Here is a 15,418-nt window from a genome sequence, read left to right on the forward strand (position 1 = left end):
CGCTTTTGAAATTTCTACCAACCTGAATGGATTTATGAGTGAACGGCAAAAGAAATGAAGACGTTATTTTGGTAAAGAGCAGTAATTCCATATCGCCGAGGAGTGAACACGAGCGTGCTGTTTCAATTGTTCGATGAACTTTTCAGCGTGAAATACGTTCTTAATGTAAACTAGTTGTGGTCTGTAATAAGTCAGTTCTTGTGTTAGTCAACTATTATGCACAATCATTTTTGTCCTTAGTTTGTTGCCAATTGGAAAGTTAGTATTAACGCGTTTTAAAAGGATCCCCAAGATTATCCAGAAAGCTACGTGAAATATTGGAATTGAATTATAAGTTTCCCGATCGGGGAGCTCTTTGTCCTCATGACGTCCTACTTGCTCCGGGTAGAGCCGTCAGCTGTCAGAGAACACAAAATCAGATAACAAATAATATTTTGGTAAAACAGCAAAACTTCGTAATAATCAAGTTATTGTCAAGTGCCATTGCCAAAGATGCTAATAAACGCCATTCAATTGCACACAATAGGTGTTGTTCTTAGTTGTTCAATGCAGGCTTCCACTCTACATGAGCATTTGTTACACACTCACAATTAAAAAGAAATTGCCCCTGGGTTTTTTTTAACGAATACAATCACTCTAGGTAGAGAGAAGTTATTTTGCCCGCGAAAGCAGCAAGCAGTTTGCACATGTCTGCAGGAGGTAGAGAACGTGAGTAAAATTTCAAGCTAATTTCAGGCTATACTTATTTCCTGAGTAAGTTATTTCTAAAGCGAGCTTAATTAAAGCTCAATTACCTTCTAAAGCTTTGTGGAAAAGTGTCAGCAAAGGTAAGCCAAGGTCATTGTTATTCTATTATCAAGTAGATGTTCGCGTACAAAACACCGCGTTATATGTGTGATTTAGCCAAGCGCCATTTGCACCTGTGCGAAAGTTGTTCATCATTGTTCATACACATGCTTTCCTTTTTTTCCAGAGTTCGTGAGAGAATCTTTGAATTGAGACCTATAGCCTCATTCTCTACGAGCAGGACCTGTCACTTCACCTGGGAGGAAAGGAGAGAAGCAGTTTAAGAAGTAAACTGACGACCAATTCAAGAAGCATAGCCGCTACGCGTCGCAATGGATAATTTTAAAAGACAACCTCAGAAACGCCCTCTGCAACCTGAAGATTCAGTGCCATCAGAAACTGATCAAGGACCACTAGCGGCCAGAAAGCAAGAATCTGGTGATGGCAGCAGATCAGGAAGCAATTCGGAATGCGATAACAATAACCGCAACCCACACCGTGATGACCTTCAGAGTGAATCAAACACGGATAACAAGAAAACGCGCACCCACCGCAAATCCCGACGAAGACCTCCTTACTCTTACATTGCACTAATTGCAATGGCGATCCAAAACTCTTCTGAGAAGAGATTGACTCTGGATGGTATATGCAAGTTCATCAGAGACAGGTTTCCTTTTTATCGTGATACCTACCCATCGTGGAAAATTTGTATCCGCAATAACCTTTCTCTCAACGATTGCTTCATCAAGACTGGAATAAAATCTGATGAGCCACTTAAAGGAAACTACTGGACACTGGATCCAGAGAGTTATAATATGTTTGAAAATGGTAGTTTTCTTCGAAGGAAAACCAGGTTTAAAAGACAAGATCCCAACAGAATCGAAGCGAAGTCTATCCCTGTTGTGGAAACGGGAAGGCACGCTTTCTCTTCTCCCTTAGATCTCCACAATAGATTTGGTACATCTTCCTTAGTGCCGCAATTAAGTTTTTCAAGTCTTGAACCACACAAAATGCCAGGGATTACTCCTTTTGGATTCCCCTTCCAGTATTATAGTCCTCCGACCTCGACAGATTCATTGTTTGTTCACTCACAGTTACCATTTCTGCCTTATTACCAAAATCTTAACTGCACACAGTGCAACCTTTGTGAGGGCTCCAAGCAATTTCATCCTTATTTGAGACTTTAGTAAAGGTAGAGAGAAGAGACAAAGTGGAAATCAAGCTGATAATCGGACGAATAACTGAAGAAAGAAAGATGACGAACTTATGAGGAAGAAGAATCCTTGAATGTTCAGGTTGTCTATACGACTCAAACATGTCATCCAAAGTGAAATATATATCCTGTACAAAGCTAGGTTACAAATTTATGTATTTTGAAAAAACTTTGCAAAGTAGGAAAGGTCGAGTAAGCTTCTATCAAGCCCCAGATCAAATTTGAGGAAAGGACAACTTAATTATATCGAACAAGGCTATTCTTGTTACGGAAAACAAGATAACAATTTTGTATCTCCATTTGTCAGGTATAAAGCGGCGAGGCTAATGTATTAAAGTTCACAAGATATTTCATGTTCTGAAATTGTTAAAGAATGGGTAGAGAGGATTTAGATGGGGTTTATCTTGAATAATTCAAAGTTCTTTCAAGATTGTGTTTTAAATGAGGGCGAAACAGATAAAAGTTCAAGTTTTAACGCTCATTGTTACTACTTAAGGCTGTGTCGTTCTTAGTCGATTGAACAAATGTCGTCTGATGTGCAAAAAATTATTTGATCACGATCCGGATTGTTACGTTAAATTCATTTAAAAAAAAACGTAATGAAGTTTTCGAGGCCAGGTTAATAGACAGGCAGCAGACATTTCTTACTATGAAAGCATATGTTTACAAATAAGGGGCTTGCTTAAATATACATTATATGTTTATAGTCGTTGATTTCTAGACGTGAATGAAACATTTTGCCTTCCAGCCCAGATTCTACTGGGTTTAATTGATCTCGGTGATCGAAGGCTCTCCCATCGTTTACCGATAACAGATTTTAATGGTAGGCTGGCAGTCATAACCAGGTGCCGGTTATGTGTGCCACCCTCAGATGAAATTTCGGGCCATGCGGTCGAGCTAAACTACCGCACCCCTGGAGTTTAAAGAAGAAAAAAGCTGCCTTTGACTCTCAGCGGTACGCGGAAATCAGGAGGTCCCTTCTTTTGTTCTCTCGAACAAACCCTTCTTCCATTGTCAGTAAACTTTCGGTGTCAAAGAATAGAAGATAACATTTATCGCCGTTTAAATCCTTTTGCTTAGAAAGTGTATTTCTTTCAGACACTGATTACAATTAGCAAACCGCGTCTACGGGACGAAATACCAATTTAATTTTAGCTTTTCGAAAAGTTTTAAAATGCTGGTCGGAGATCTGCACAGGTAAACAGAGTTATGTGAATTATAAGGTTAGTTGCTTCTTGAATTTTGTTTTACTTCTATCCCACGCATGGTATGAAAATAACCCATGCCTTCAGGGCAAACGATTTATTTTGCATTCTTTAGATGCTAACCGTGACAGGGAAAACTACAAGTAATTACCTTTTTTGCACTGACGGATAACAATATATAATGTCTCGCTTAATACACACAACATCACAGCAGTAGAACATAGTTTTTAATTTAAGCTTCATATACCAGCTCCAAGCGGGAATTCTGCGACTCCATTCACAGCCACCATGTGGAGTTTTCGCTCACAATGCCAATTCATTTATTTTCAAACAAACTGCACATGCTGTGGAAGTTTTATCTTGGCCCTCAATACATACCGACCGAATAGAATTTTAATGTTGTTTTCTTTCTATTCATTGTCGAACTGGTCTGTTTAAACTTTGTTCAATTTTAGTGTCAAGGATATAATGAATAAATGCTGGCGTCGTCATTTCATTTGTAAATTGGAGTCCTTCAAACAACAGAATTTATTCTTTTTTCACTACAGATAAACAGTTGAGATTTAATTTGACCGATAATAGCTTTCATAGACTGTCCTAAAAGACGGCGTGGTCTGTTGACTGGAAGCTCTAATACTTGTATGCATGTATACATTTCAGTAAGAAGTATTACGTACAAATAATCAGTCCATAAATTCAGTTCATCTTTCATGAATTGCATACTGTATAGCGCTAAATTCCACTCGCTCTATCCCTTCTGTTGCTAAATAAAGTGGTGTGAGGCATAAAACAATATAAGTATTTAAGAACCATTTCAAATTTCATTATTTTTATTCTCCAAAACCCACCTCTGAACGACTTATCATAATCTGGTGAAGCCATTAGTCTTCACAAAACAGCAGACACAATAAAAAACGTTAATCAAATGTATGACTAAATTAGTTCTTTGTAAAATGCTTTAGTTTCCCCTACTTGTTAAATCATTAACGATATTGCTTTGGTGGTCAAAACAACTGCACTTGGCACCCTTACTTATTGCAAAAATAGAGACGCATTGAACTTATGGTGATTATAGGGTCTAATATCGTTAATTTGCGCTTCTAAAATATTCTTCAAATACGTCTTTATCGCTTCAACAGGCTAATTGAATTTGCTTTCTTCTACTCTTTTGACTTAAGAACACTGGTGTGGCTCTGTTGTCAACCCAGAGAATGGAAAAAGTACATATTTCATCGCCCAAACGATGTTCTCAGTAACTGTTCTAATTAATAGTTGTCAGATATCGATCACGGTCTGTAGAGACTTCACGAAATCAGCATCTGGAAACAAAAAAACCCCTACTTTCTCTTGAGCTTTACATCTTTACAAAGGCTTGTCTGTAGGAAATGAAATCTAACTAAGCATAATGCACAGCTCTTTGCTCACTAAAATGCTATGCTCGATCATTTTGGACAAAAACGGAGGCAGTTTATCTATTATTTTAAATCGAAAGCTAGCAAATGATTGGCACCCATCAAAAACTGTTTAGTTCTGCGATACCTATTGCGTGTTTTAGAAAGTGTGCCTCAAGTGAAAATGAGGATTACGGCATTAATGGTGACGTTTGCCTTATTCTGTGGTTTGAATTTTCTAAGTGTGACCAGCTCCTTAGCCTGAATATTTTAATTGTTATTTGAGTACTGAAATGTAAGATCAGAAGATAGTTTGCATGTGTTATCCTTTAATTTCTGCAACTGACAGAGCTAAAAAAACCTAAAAGAGCGAGGATTGACAAAACTGTTCGCACCCCTATTCTGAAAGACAAGTTTTGTCATCTACTGCGGGGTTGGTGTCGGTGACTTAACTACTTTGTCTCTGATAAACTGTAGAGGTTCATTTCCTTAAAAAATGCGAAACACCATAAAACGAGTGGAATTGTTTCACTATAAACCAAAAACTGCAACTTAAAGTTGATCATTTCAAAAGTTAACCGCAGTCTTATGTGCCATCGGAGAGGATGAATGGAACGTAATGCTGACTCTGTGAAAGCCAACACGCCTTTAAAGAGGAAAATTGTCGGTTGTTCTCGAGCAGTTGGAGAAATTTATTTCCTCAAGGAAACAGTATCTTCTGTCTCTTTTTTCTCGGCCCTAAGGATTACATATGATCCCGCCTATACCCGTCCTATCCCCTATCCTGCCTTCGAAACGGAGCATATCCCGGTCTCGCCTTCCTGTTTCCATTCCGCATCCCGCCTTTAAAGTTTCTCATATCCCATATCACGCCTCGATTTAAAGCCTCATCCCCCATCCTGCTAAAACTGTGTTGTACCCTCTACATCCGGAATTTTACAAAGGTAAGAAGGGTGACAATATTCAGAGGGGGATCAAAGGCACAAATGTGAGCCACTAATGGTCCTCCAACTCAAAAAAATCTTATTCCATTTAAGAGAGGATAAATGGTATAAATCACTACAGTTTGTAAAGAAATCTAACATGACACTCTTACCTTGTTTATTTATGATTTGATTAGCTGTTTCGATGATCAAGTTATGCTCTGCCAAATTTTAGCCAGATTTAATTTTATAAATCTTCTCCACATTATTATATTAGTTGCATGACAAGCGTGACACATATAAATTCAAATATGAATCAACCTCAGAATTACTAAGAGATGGGTTTTTTTTCCCTCTTTACATATCTATAAAAAACCCTCCAAAAATTACTGTATTCAGAAAACTGAAATGTCCAGATCCATCAACGATTCCTTTGCCGGCGGGAGTCAAAGAATGTTTACAAAAGTCAATTCGATTGACCAGCTACATACTGATTTAGCTAACTGATCTGTTGTATAAGCGTCTCATCTTCCATGCTAAGAAAGAGATTTGCTGTTGATTTAAATCGTGCGCTGGTGGGACTTTTGGGTATAGTTATCGAGAAGACCGACGTTGCATTTCTCAGATCGTTCTCTTGCGTAGTTGTAAAAAAGACATTTCAAGTTACTTGCGGAGATCCAGAAACCGAAGTTGATCTTATTTTGTTGCGAGCCGGCATCTTTGAGACACCGAAAGATATCGATGATTTTACAATGAATGAGTTGCCAGTCCTTGTCCAATCCTTGTGTTTACGCACAGATTTCTGGAACCGCCACAGGGCAAACATTGCAACTCACTAGAAGGAAATGTAAGGCGAAAGGTTGTTCCGACGTCCAGATAAACGATTTTAGCTATAGATTTTCGCTTTTTCGCCGCTCGTTTATCAGAAATTGAGTTGGGTAATGCTGATATAAAGGAAGGCGTAAGTTTTTGTTCGAAAAACCATGTAATATGTAGTAAAATCTACCGATTAATTAAATATTATTGCGGTACATTAAAGTGATGAATCACGTACACTGCTTCTTTGCTGTGATGAATGCGAACGAATCAGTATTGATAACTGGCTCAAAGCTGAACCCTTTCTTCTGTGACGATGAGTGATACAAATCGGTTCCTTTAGGAGTGATGCACAACCGGTGATATGTCCACAGTTTCTGCAGGAGTTCCCGTGATCTTGCTTTTCTTAACAAGATCCTTCAAGGAGTTCGAGAAGAAAAGTTGCAGCTCAAAGAATTTTGGATTTTTCTCAAACAAACTATAACTTGAGCGAGGGATTTCCTCATGTTTTTCATCGCTTATTTGATCCTTTCAGAGAGCAACAGCTCGGTAAAAATATTTTCCATCTCCGTGGACAACGACTTCTCTCCTTAATAGAGGTATATTTTCAAACATCGTAATTTGTTCATTAAATACGTTAACAAGCATGAAAACAGGCAGATCATATTTAAATACAACTGAAAAGACTTAAATGAGTTATTTCCTAGCGATTCCTTGCTAGTTTTGCAATATTTCGAGACCATTGCGCGATGACGATTTCACAATCGAAAACCTTACGCAAGGAGGGAAGTTTTTCGGTGTTTTTTATAACATATTTCGTGGTAATTCCAACAAAAACTTACACTACCCTCGTATTAACATATCTTTATCCATGTATGATAAAACTGCGGCGAAAAAGCCATAATCTCTCGCAAAAATCGCTTTTTTGGACGTCAAAACAACCTCTCGCCATACGTTCCTTTATAGCGAGTTACAATGTTTGCCCCGTGGCGATCTCAGAACTCTGCGCGCAAACGCAAGGATCCGATAACTGGCAACTCATTCATTTGCCCCACTCATAGATCAAATCTTGGTATCGGTGTTGGGTGAATTCGTGGTTCCATTAGTAGATGTAGAGTGCCTAAAGAAGTGTACGGCCATGGTAAAGGTAGGGTGAAGTCTATTCCAAGAGCCTATTGGGGAATTGGCAAGTGCGTATCACAGATGGTACGCAAGACGTCTGGAAAATTCATATAACCTGGTTACTTACTGTTTCCTTACTCGGAACTGGTTAGATCAAATGACCACCACAAACCGTATAATATTAAGCCAAGCTTTAATAATTATTCGATCTAAAAGAAATACATTTATAATTCGCAATTAGAACAAACACAAATCAAGTCTTTATCTTGTAACTAAATTCAAAAACTTCAATATAAACTTACTTCTGTGGCGGGTCGTTACAACAGTCTCACTTTACGGGTTAGCAGATTCTCCAGGTAAGCGGATTTAGAGACAGAAAAACGATAACAAAATAACTTCTTTCTCACTTCGATTCTGCTGAAAAACTGACTTAAAACATAATAATCTAACGCTTTTAAATCAATCTATTGAATTAATGTCAATCACGATTCTTGTCATCGAATAAATCTGTCAACACGAGGCAACGCCTATTTATTAAACGAAACACTTACCACCTTGTGCAAAATTACGCGTCCCGTCAGACTTAGGCCTCGATTGGGAATTGGTCAATAAGCTACCAAAAATCCAGTCAGAGGCAGAGTTTTCTATACTAATATCTGAGCACTTTGTAGGCTTCCCGCTGTCTGGCGGGACGCGTAATTAAGCACACACTGCTAAAGGGCCCTTCCGCAGTAGCTACAAGACGCTGACAAAACTTTTTTCTCTTCACCGAAAATCACCTCAAAATTTGTCCTTGCTAAATTTCAAGTATGCTGCACGTATCAGCACCCCCCGGAGAACCCCTATACATAAGAGGGCGAGGATGCGCGCCGGGAATTTCGAAAATGACCCCTGTAACACTATAAAAGGTACCTGAGTCTTACCCGTGTGGGAGTGGCAACAACTGATATCTACCCCTAAAAAGTACCAATTTAAACACAAAAAGATTGAAAAATCCAAAAAATAAGAACTCCTTTATCGATGTGCTCCAGAGGCTCAAGTCAGATCATTAAAATCGTCCTAGTAATGTTTATTCAGGTATTTTATTGAGCGAAAAACACCCTAAAAGGTACCAGCTAGGTCTCTGGTAGTCCACTTAAGTTTGAGACACCGTAAAAGGTACCAGATCACTGATTTTGACCCCTGAAAGGTACGACAAGCATCCTCACCCATTTCCGATCGCCTCCTCTCCCCTGTTGAAGTCCTAAATGTAATAACTGTCCTAAATGTAATAAAGTCCTAAATGTAATAACATTTGGTCCTAAATGTAATAAAGTCCTAAATGTAATAACATTTAGTCCTAAATGTAATAAGCCTCCAATGAAATCGTTTGACTCCTGCAGTGCATTGTTGTTATGGCGGACATCCACAATGATATGTAAGTGACAGCTGTTTCACCAAAAAAAACCGCTGACCAGTATACATGTCACATTATGGGCTCACTGATATCAATCAGCGTCTTTTTACTTGCTAGACATAAGAAATATCAGCAGTCGAAGTATGGTTCTTAAAGCGGTTTATCGATCGAGTTGAAGAAAATCATTTCCAGCCCAAAGTGGGCTAGTGCTTGGCGGCTTAATAGGATGGAATCGATTGGTACGTAACCATTAAGACTTTTTGGAAAAGAAATTGTCTACAATTGATGATGAACTAGCATGCTATTGTTGATGTTATCTTTCATGTTAAAGTCTTTAGTAGTGATGCACCATTTTAGAGCAGTTTGAATGATTTCGCTGTGTCACATGTTAATCAAAAAGAAAATTATTATTATTAGTAGCGTTATTGAAATTTTGCACATCAATGTTATTCAGTGTCGATTGATTCTGATGAAGCATTTGAGTTCATTTTTAAGAATGACTATCCTGATTTATTCAATTTTGAACTTGGGGTATTGCATTTCCAGCCCTCTATGGCTTTACTCCACCTCAGTAATCAGTTCATGTACCATATGACTATAAGTGGAAACTGTTGAGCTTTCTTTTTTCATTCATCTATTTATCTATTCATTTTCTCCCCTCACGGCGGGGAGAAGAGGTGAAGACAAAGAATGAAATATAAACTTGAGATCAACTGTAAAATATACGTTTTCCTAATATTTCGGTTCGCGGAACTGATGAACCCGTCATAAGGGGCTAAAGGAAAAAAATGAATGGTTCATTAGACCGTCAACTGACCATCATGTGTTGATTGGTGTAGCTCAATGGTTCAATTTGACTCTTGCGTGGAAAAAAGGTAACATGTCAAGACCTGTGATCGTGAAATGGGATAGCATATGATTGGTCAGTCGATATCTTGCTCACTAGTCACTTTATCAAATAGCTAGCAGCGCACGTGGGCAAGATGAAGCGAATCCTGTGTTCTGATTGGCTACCTGAGCGGGCATGATGGGCCCACCCTCGCCCGCTCGGGATACCCCGTATTGATCCCACGCAAGAAAACTTACAAAGTTCGTAACTTTTGGACAATGTTTGCATATACATAGAAAAAAATAAACGACCCTCTTGGGTTTATTGTACTGCAAACACAGTTGGCTTTCACTATCGGCTCTCGAAATAAACAGGCCATTCTTGATTCTTATCAAAGCGAAATCTTTTGCTATACAATGAATCCTTTAATGATTAAGCCAAGAGAATATAAACTCTCTTGACCAAGCTGGTATGGTCAAGATTACTGGATATTAGCCTCGTTCTTTTTCTACTTTTTTATGGACCGTGACCTCGTCTCCGTCCATAAAAACGCAAAAAAAAAAAACTCAGCCAATGACCTCACGCTCGGTCAATAACGCCTATGAATATATTTTATGCAGACCCGTACAAATCTGGCAAGGGAAGACCGTACAAAGAATGCCCCTCTGAGCCCAGAATTTGTCTAACGTATAAGTCGGTGGACTTCTTTTTCCTTGTAATTCGGTTTATCAAGTGTTAACTTCAGCACTGAAGACAGAAGTATTTCGTCAAAATCTGTTACACTGAAGAGTCTGAGCCAATGATATAGAGAGGGCTATTAGTCAACGTTCTCGTTGCTTTTGCGTCCGTCAATTTGATGCCAAAAGTACATCAGTATCAGTATAAGGTTTTGTAGCCAATGCTTCTCAACCTACCTCTTTAACAAATAAAAAGACGCTGATTAATATCAGTGAGCCTGCAATATTCCATAAATATTGGTCAGAGGATTCTTTAGCGCAACAGCTGTCACTTTAATATTTCAATGTTAGCGCAGTTAAACGATTGCAAGGAGGCTTATTACATTTAGGACCGAACGTTATTACATTTAGGACCAAATGTTATTACATTTAGGACTTTATTACATTTAGGACAGTTATTACATTTAGGACTTCAACATCCCCTTTCCCACCAACCCTGTCAGCACCTAAAAACAAAAGATGTGATTTGCCAACACGAGCTGTCAGTCTCACCCCGTAAAATTCACGTGAACTGGTTATTTACTTATAAAAACTTTTGGGCACTGATCTGTCAGATTTTTATGCTGACAAAATCTGTCCTGCTTCGAGGCAGGACGACTGTACTTTTCTTCGTTTTGTTCGTCTTGATGACATAATTTGGTAGGGATTAAAATAACTGTACGTCTGCATTTGTTAAATAGACTATTCAAGTGCATTCAGAACTCGATGTGTGCACTTCTAGCGCATTAAGTATTCTTTTGAAAAATAGCTAAAGATCTTGCGATGTCTACTGTTCAAGCCTTTTTCTCTTTTCAAAGAGGCATCAGAATTATTTTCATTTTAAATTTGCAGTAAACTGCTTGCGTGTCATCCTTTGTTTTCAAGGTGTCCGACCAGGTATGACTGAAAATGGCACCTCGCTTTGATAGGAATCCTTTTGTTGTTGCTTCTTACTTCCTGAAATTATCACCTGAAATAATTCGCTCGGTAATGTAAAAAAACAACAACAACAACAACGCGAGTAATACATATGTATCCAAATTCTTTCATCACATAAAACGTTGTAGGACCTGATAGTAGATTTTTGATGCGGGGGGGGGGGGGGGGAAGGGGGGTGTTGGGCAAAAACCCCCAAAAAAATCGAGCACAGGCTTAATGAAAGAAAACACATCGTGCAACTGGCAAAAGCCCCACTCCCCCCCCCCCGCATCAAAAATCTAATGGTCCGTCCCTGAGGTACCTTTTACATTATTCCAAAAAGGGTTTAGTTCCGGAATGAAATGAATTTCATGCCGCGTTTACATGCAAGATAATTTAGCTTGTAAAAACAAGTAGTAAAAACAAGTATTTACGTCCTTTTCCTATGCTTCCCTCGCTCCTAAAGGGGATTCATACAGATATGAGTGTCGTACCGCGTTTACTTTATACAGGTACAAAAGGTCGTCCAGAATAAGTGTTTCGTTCTGGAATAATAAAATCGATAAACTCATTCAGAAATGACTCGTTTCGAATAATTTTACTCTGGTATCATGTGGCAATCGGGATGAACTCGTTCTTGCACAAAACTCATTCCGATATCATGTAAAAGGCCCCTAAAAGTTTTTATTCCCAGAGCATCACGCTTTGCTTTCCGGCCAGAACACTATAAATTTCAATAGCGTTGAAGCAACAACCCACTTTGAACTGCTACGCTGCGACTGAAACAGCGATTAGTGACCACAAAAGTAACACATTGTAATATTGTATATTCAACATAAACAAAAATCTTCATACTGGGTAAATATTCATTTGTGTTGGTATCAATTATTGCGTGACTAGCTTCTGATATAACTGGGATAGGGGAAAACACAACGTAAAACCTGGGCTCCCAGCAAAAAGTAATACCCAAGCGTAATATAATAACCGAAACAGCTTACTGGTCTTATAAAATCATAAATAGACTAGGTAAGAGTGTTATGTTAGATTTTTTTATAAATTGCAGTGATTTATGCCTCGATATGCCAATAAAAGGTGGCGACAAGTAGGCACACCATGCATATTTATAGTCGCGAGCAAGTAAATTTTGCCGGACTTTGAGTTCGTCTCACGATAGAACAACACAATTTCACAAGGAAATTTTTACAGTAACTTTATAACCATCCTTTTATCTTTTAAAAACTAGAAGCTCAGTAGATTCTGTCATATCGGTCATTGTTAAAACTGCCTTTGTTTTGATGCTACTTTTAACAAATAGAGAAGCCTTCACTGTACTCTGTTCTGTTTTATAATAAAGTTCGGATATAACGCGTGCTGTCATTGGTTGAAAGAGCGTGCTCTATGAGAGTATAGAGCATAGAGCTGAGCTAAAGCTGTCACGCCATCTGCCAATTATAACATAGCTGTTGAATCTTTCACCCTTATAGATAGAAGTTTCTAAGAGAGTAGCTTCTGAAACAGATATTTCAACAATAAATTTGATTGTTGGGTGGTGTTCATTTGCGTACTAAAACATGGAACGACCTAAAACCACCTAAAACCACCTACAACCACCTAAAAAACATCTACAGCCACCGCAAACTACCTAAAACCATCTAAAACAAGGCATAAATGTCTTAAATAAGGCGAAACGACAACATGTCAAGTACATGAAATACGAGAATTGAACGAGACCTCCACCTCCCCCTGAAATCTTACTCTGGTTCCTGGTCCCATGCATAGTCAACCATCTCACGAAATGAAATGCGAGAGCATGCCAATTATATTTTTTACTACCTCAGTAGTAAAAGAACTAAAAGTAAAAAGTAAGTAAAAGAACCTAAAGAACTTTACAAGCAGACGTTTTGGCACACGTTTCATTTGATTACGTAATGGTCCAAGATAGTGTTTTTCTCCATTTATAATCTCAGCAATGGAAATGTAATTGGAGCAAAACGTGAGTCACTATTGCGTAAGTGGCACCATTCAACTGCATACTGTATGAACGTCTCGCCTTATTTTAGACATTTATGCCTTTTTTTAGATGGTTTTAGATAGTTTGCGAGTGGCTGTAGATGTTTTTGAGGTGGTTGTTGAAATTTTTGAGGTGGTTGTAGATGGTTGTAGATGGTTTTAGGTGGTTTTAGGTCGTTCCATGTTTTAGTACTTACGGTTCATTTGCTTGTTAAATGAACTGGTTGACGACATATCTGTTGGTCTGGAAGAGAGAGATTACGTCGTCGATGTAGCGTTTCAGAACGAGTACCTTTATCTAAGTTTTGAATTGGGATGAGTTTTCATGCAAAATCAGCGAGCCTAATTGCTTTCTCTGTAGTAAGCGCCTTGTAGCAAGTAGAATTTGCATTTCTATTTATTGTCAAGTAACAACGAAATGATTTTATATTGTTTTTCTTTAAATTTAACTGCTATTGTGATGTTCTGTTTCTATTCAATTAAGTTCGCGTTTTGCGTGAGGTTGTGTAAGACTTACGTAACGCCAGAAGCGATTCACTTCTCGCCCGTATTCGTTAGATAATTCTAATTGCTAGTTGCTTTCAACTAGGTCAGCCGTTTCGTTAGTTTTTGCTAGTGCCGTGTTACTTTTGTTTAAGAGTTTTACTACTGGACCTGGTTACGCTAAAAATTGTCAGTTCGTTTCTATTTCATGTAACTCTGTCGTTATTGTAATAAAATATATGCTTATTGTTCATCGTGGTGTAAGATAGGAGATGAATTTTGTTCGCTTGTCTCACGATAGTGTCACTTTTTTATGTAGATCTGTCGTTATTCTTGTTGTTGTTATATCTGTACTTAGATATTTGTATTAATTATTTATTTTTAGTCAAATCACATCGACACATATACACATCTACACATATTTTCATCTAAATACTCGTCCACTTAGCAAATAATTAAATGTGCATTCATTTTGAGGCGTTAAACGTGTAGTATTCAACTACACGCCTAGGAGGAGCTTTGGAATGAGGGGGGAAGGTCGAGGGAGTATATTTGTATATAAACCAGTAACGTCCATTGAAATAAATATTTCTTCTTTCTGAAGCTTTGTTTTTTCTATGAAGTTGATGAAGCCTGTTGCTTCTTTTTATTTGGTGATAAAAGTGGTTTATATAGAGTGGTTCAGAGAGAAATAAGAATTTGGTGTCAATGAGCATGTGGTTTCAATACAAAAAATAAAATCCTAAAGAAAAGTATAATGATATAATTCAAATATATGACTTTCATATATTCTTAACCATTTATTCATCACTTCACGGGTTTATTTAAAACCAACTTCATAACCAGCTCCCAGTTGCCTTGTTAGCTCAGTTGGTAGAGCGCTGCACCGGTATCGCAGAGGTCATGGGTTCAAATCCCGTACAGGCCTGAATTTTTTTCAGGCCTTATTTTCACTACTGCCTGAGTAGTGCACATTACTGCGAGGTTCACTTTCATTCACGTCTTTATCCGTAGTTCAAATATATGACTTTCATATATCCTTAACCATTTAATCATCACTTCACGGGTTTATTTAGAACCAACTTCATGACCAGCTCCCAGTTGGCTTGTTAGCTCAGTTGGTAGAGCGCTGCACCGGTATCGCAGAAGTCATGGGTTCAAATCCCGTACAGGCCTGAATTTTTTTCCGGCCTTATTTTCACTACTGCCTAAGTAGTGCACATTACTGCGAGGTTCACTTTCATTCACGTCTTTATCCGCAGATCAAATATATGACTTTCATATATTCTTAACCATTTAAAAGTATAATGAGTTGCAATTCATCTATTCATCAAGAGCTAATGATACAAGGAGATATCAAATTTTGTTTTTGTGATAAGCAGCTTCCAAAATGTGAAATTTAATATGATAAACGTTGTGATAATCAAGGATTGGAAAACAATGCACAAATGAATATATGTATCCATTGTGGTAGAGTCAACAGTTTTGACGTAGCCCTATGAACATTTTGATTTTAACACCAATAAAAACAATATCAGAAAGAATTTATTTTATAAATTAAAACACAACATCAACAATAAAGTAAATGATATATGCAGCAAAAACAACAA

The 15,418-nt window shown here is 37.9% G+C and overlaps 1 protein-coding gene across 2 annotated transcripts; it reads left to right on the forward strand.

Moving 5' to 3' along the window:
- The first annotated feature begins 667 nt into the window (after window positions 1-667).
- Window positions 668-2,352, forward strand: LOC131773161 (forkhead box protein D2). Of its 2 annotated transcripts, none has more exons than XM_059089145.2 (2): window positions 668-708; window positions 974-2,352. In XM_059089145.2, exon 2 carries the CDS (start codon window positions 1,119-1,121, stop codon window positions 1,971-1,973), a length of 855 nt encoding a protein of 284 aa, XP_058945128.1. In that variant the 5' UTR covers window positions 668-708; window positions 974-1,118; the 3' UTR covers window positions 1,974-2,352. The 2 variants fall into 2 exon arrangements, with proteins under 2 accessions (XP_058945128.1, XP_058945127.1); XM_059089144.2 differs by having other exon boundaries at window positions 672-827.
- Window positions 2,353-15,418: the final 13,066 nt, after the last annotated feature.

The sequence above is a fragment of the Pocillopora verrucosa genome, chromosome 4 (genome assembly GCF_036669915.1).
Source record: "Pocillopora verrucosa isolate sample1 chromosome 4, ASM3666991v2, whole genome shotgun sequence".
NCBI classification, from domain to species: Eukaryota; Metazoa; Cnidaria; class Anthozoa; order Scleractinia; family Pocilloporidae; genus Pocillopora; species Pocillopora verrucosa.

What these genes read in the sequence shown, in the direction of transcription:
- LOC131773161 (XM_059089145.2), top strand. Translation starts at nt 1,119, where the DNA reads ATGGATAATTTTAAAAGACAACCTCAGAAACGCCCTCTGCAACCTGAA.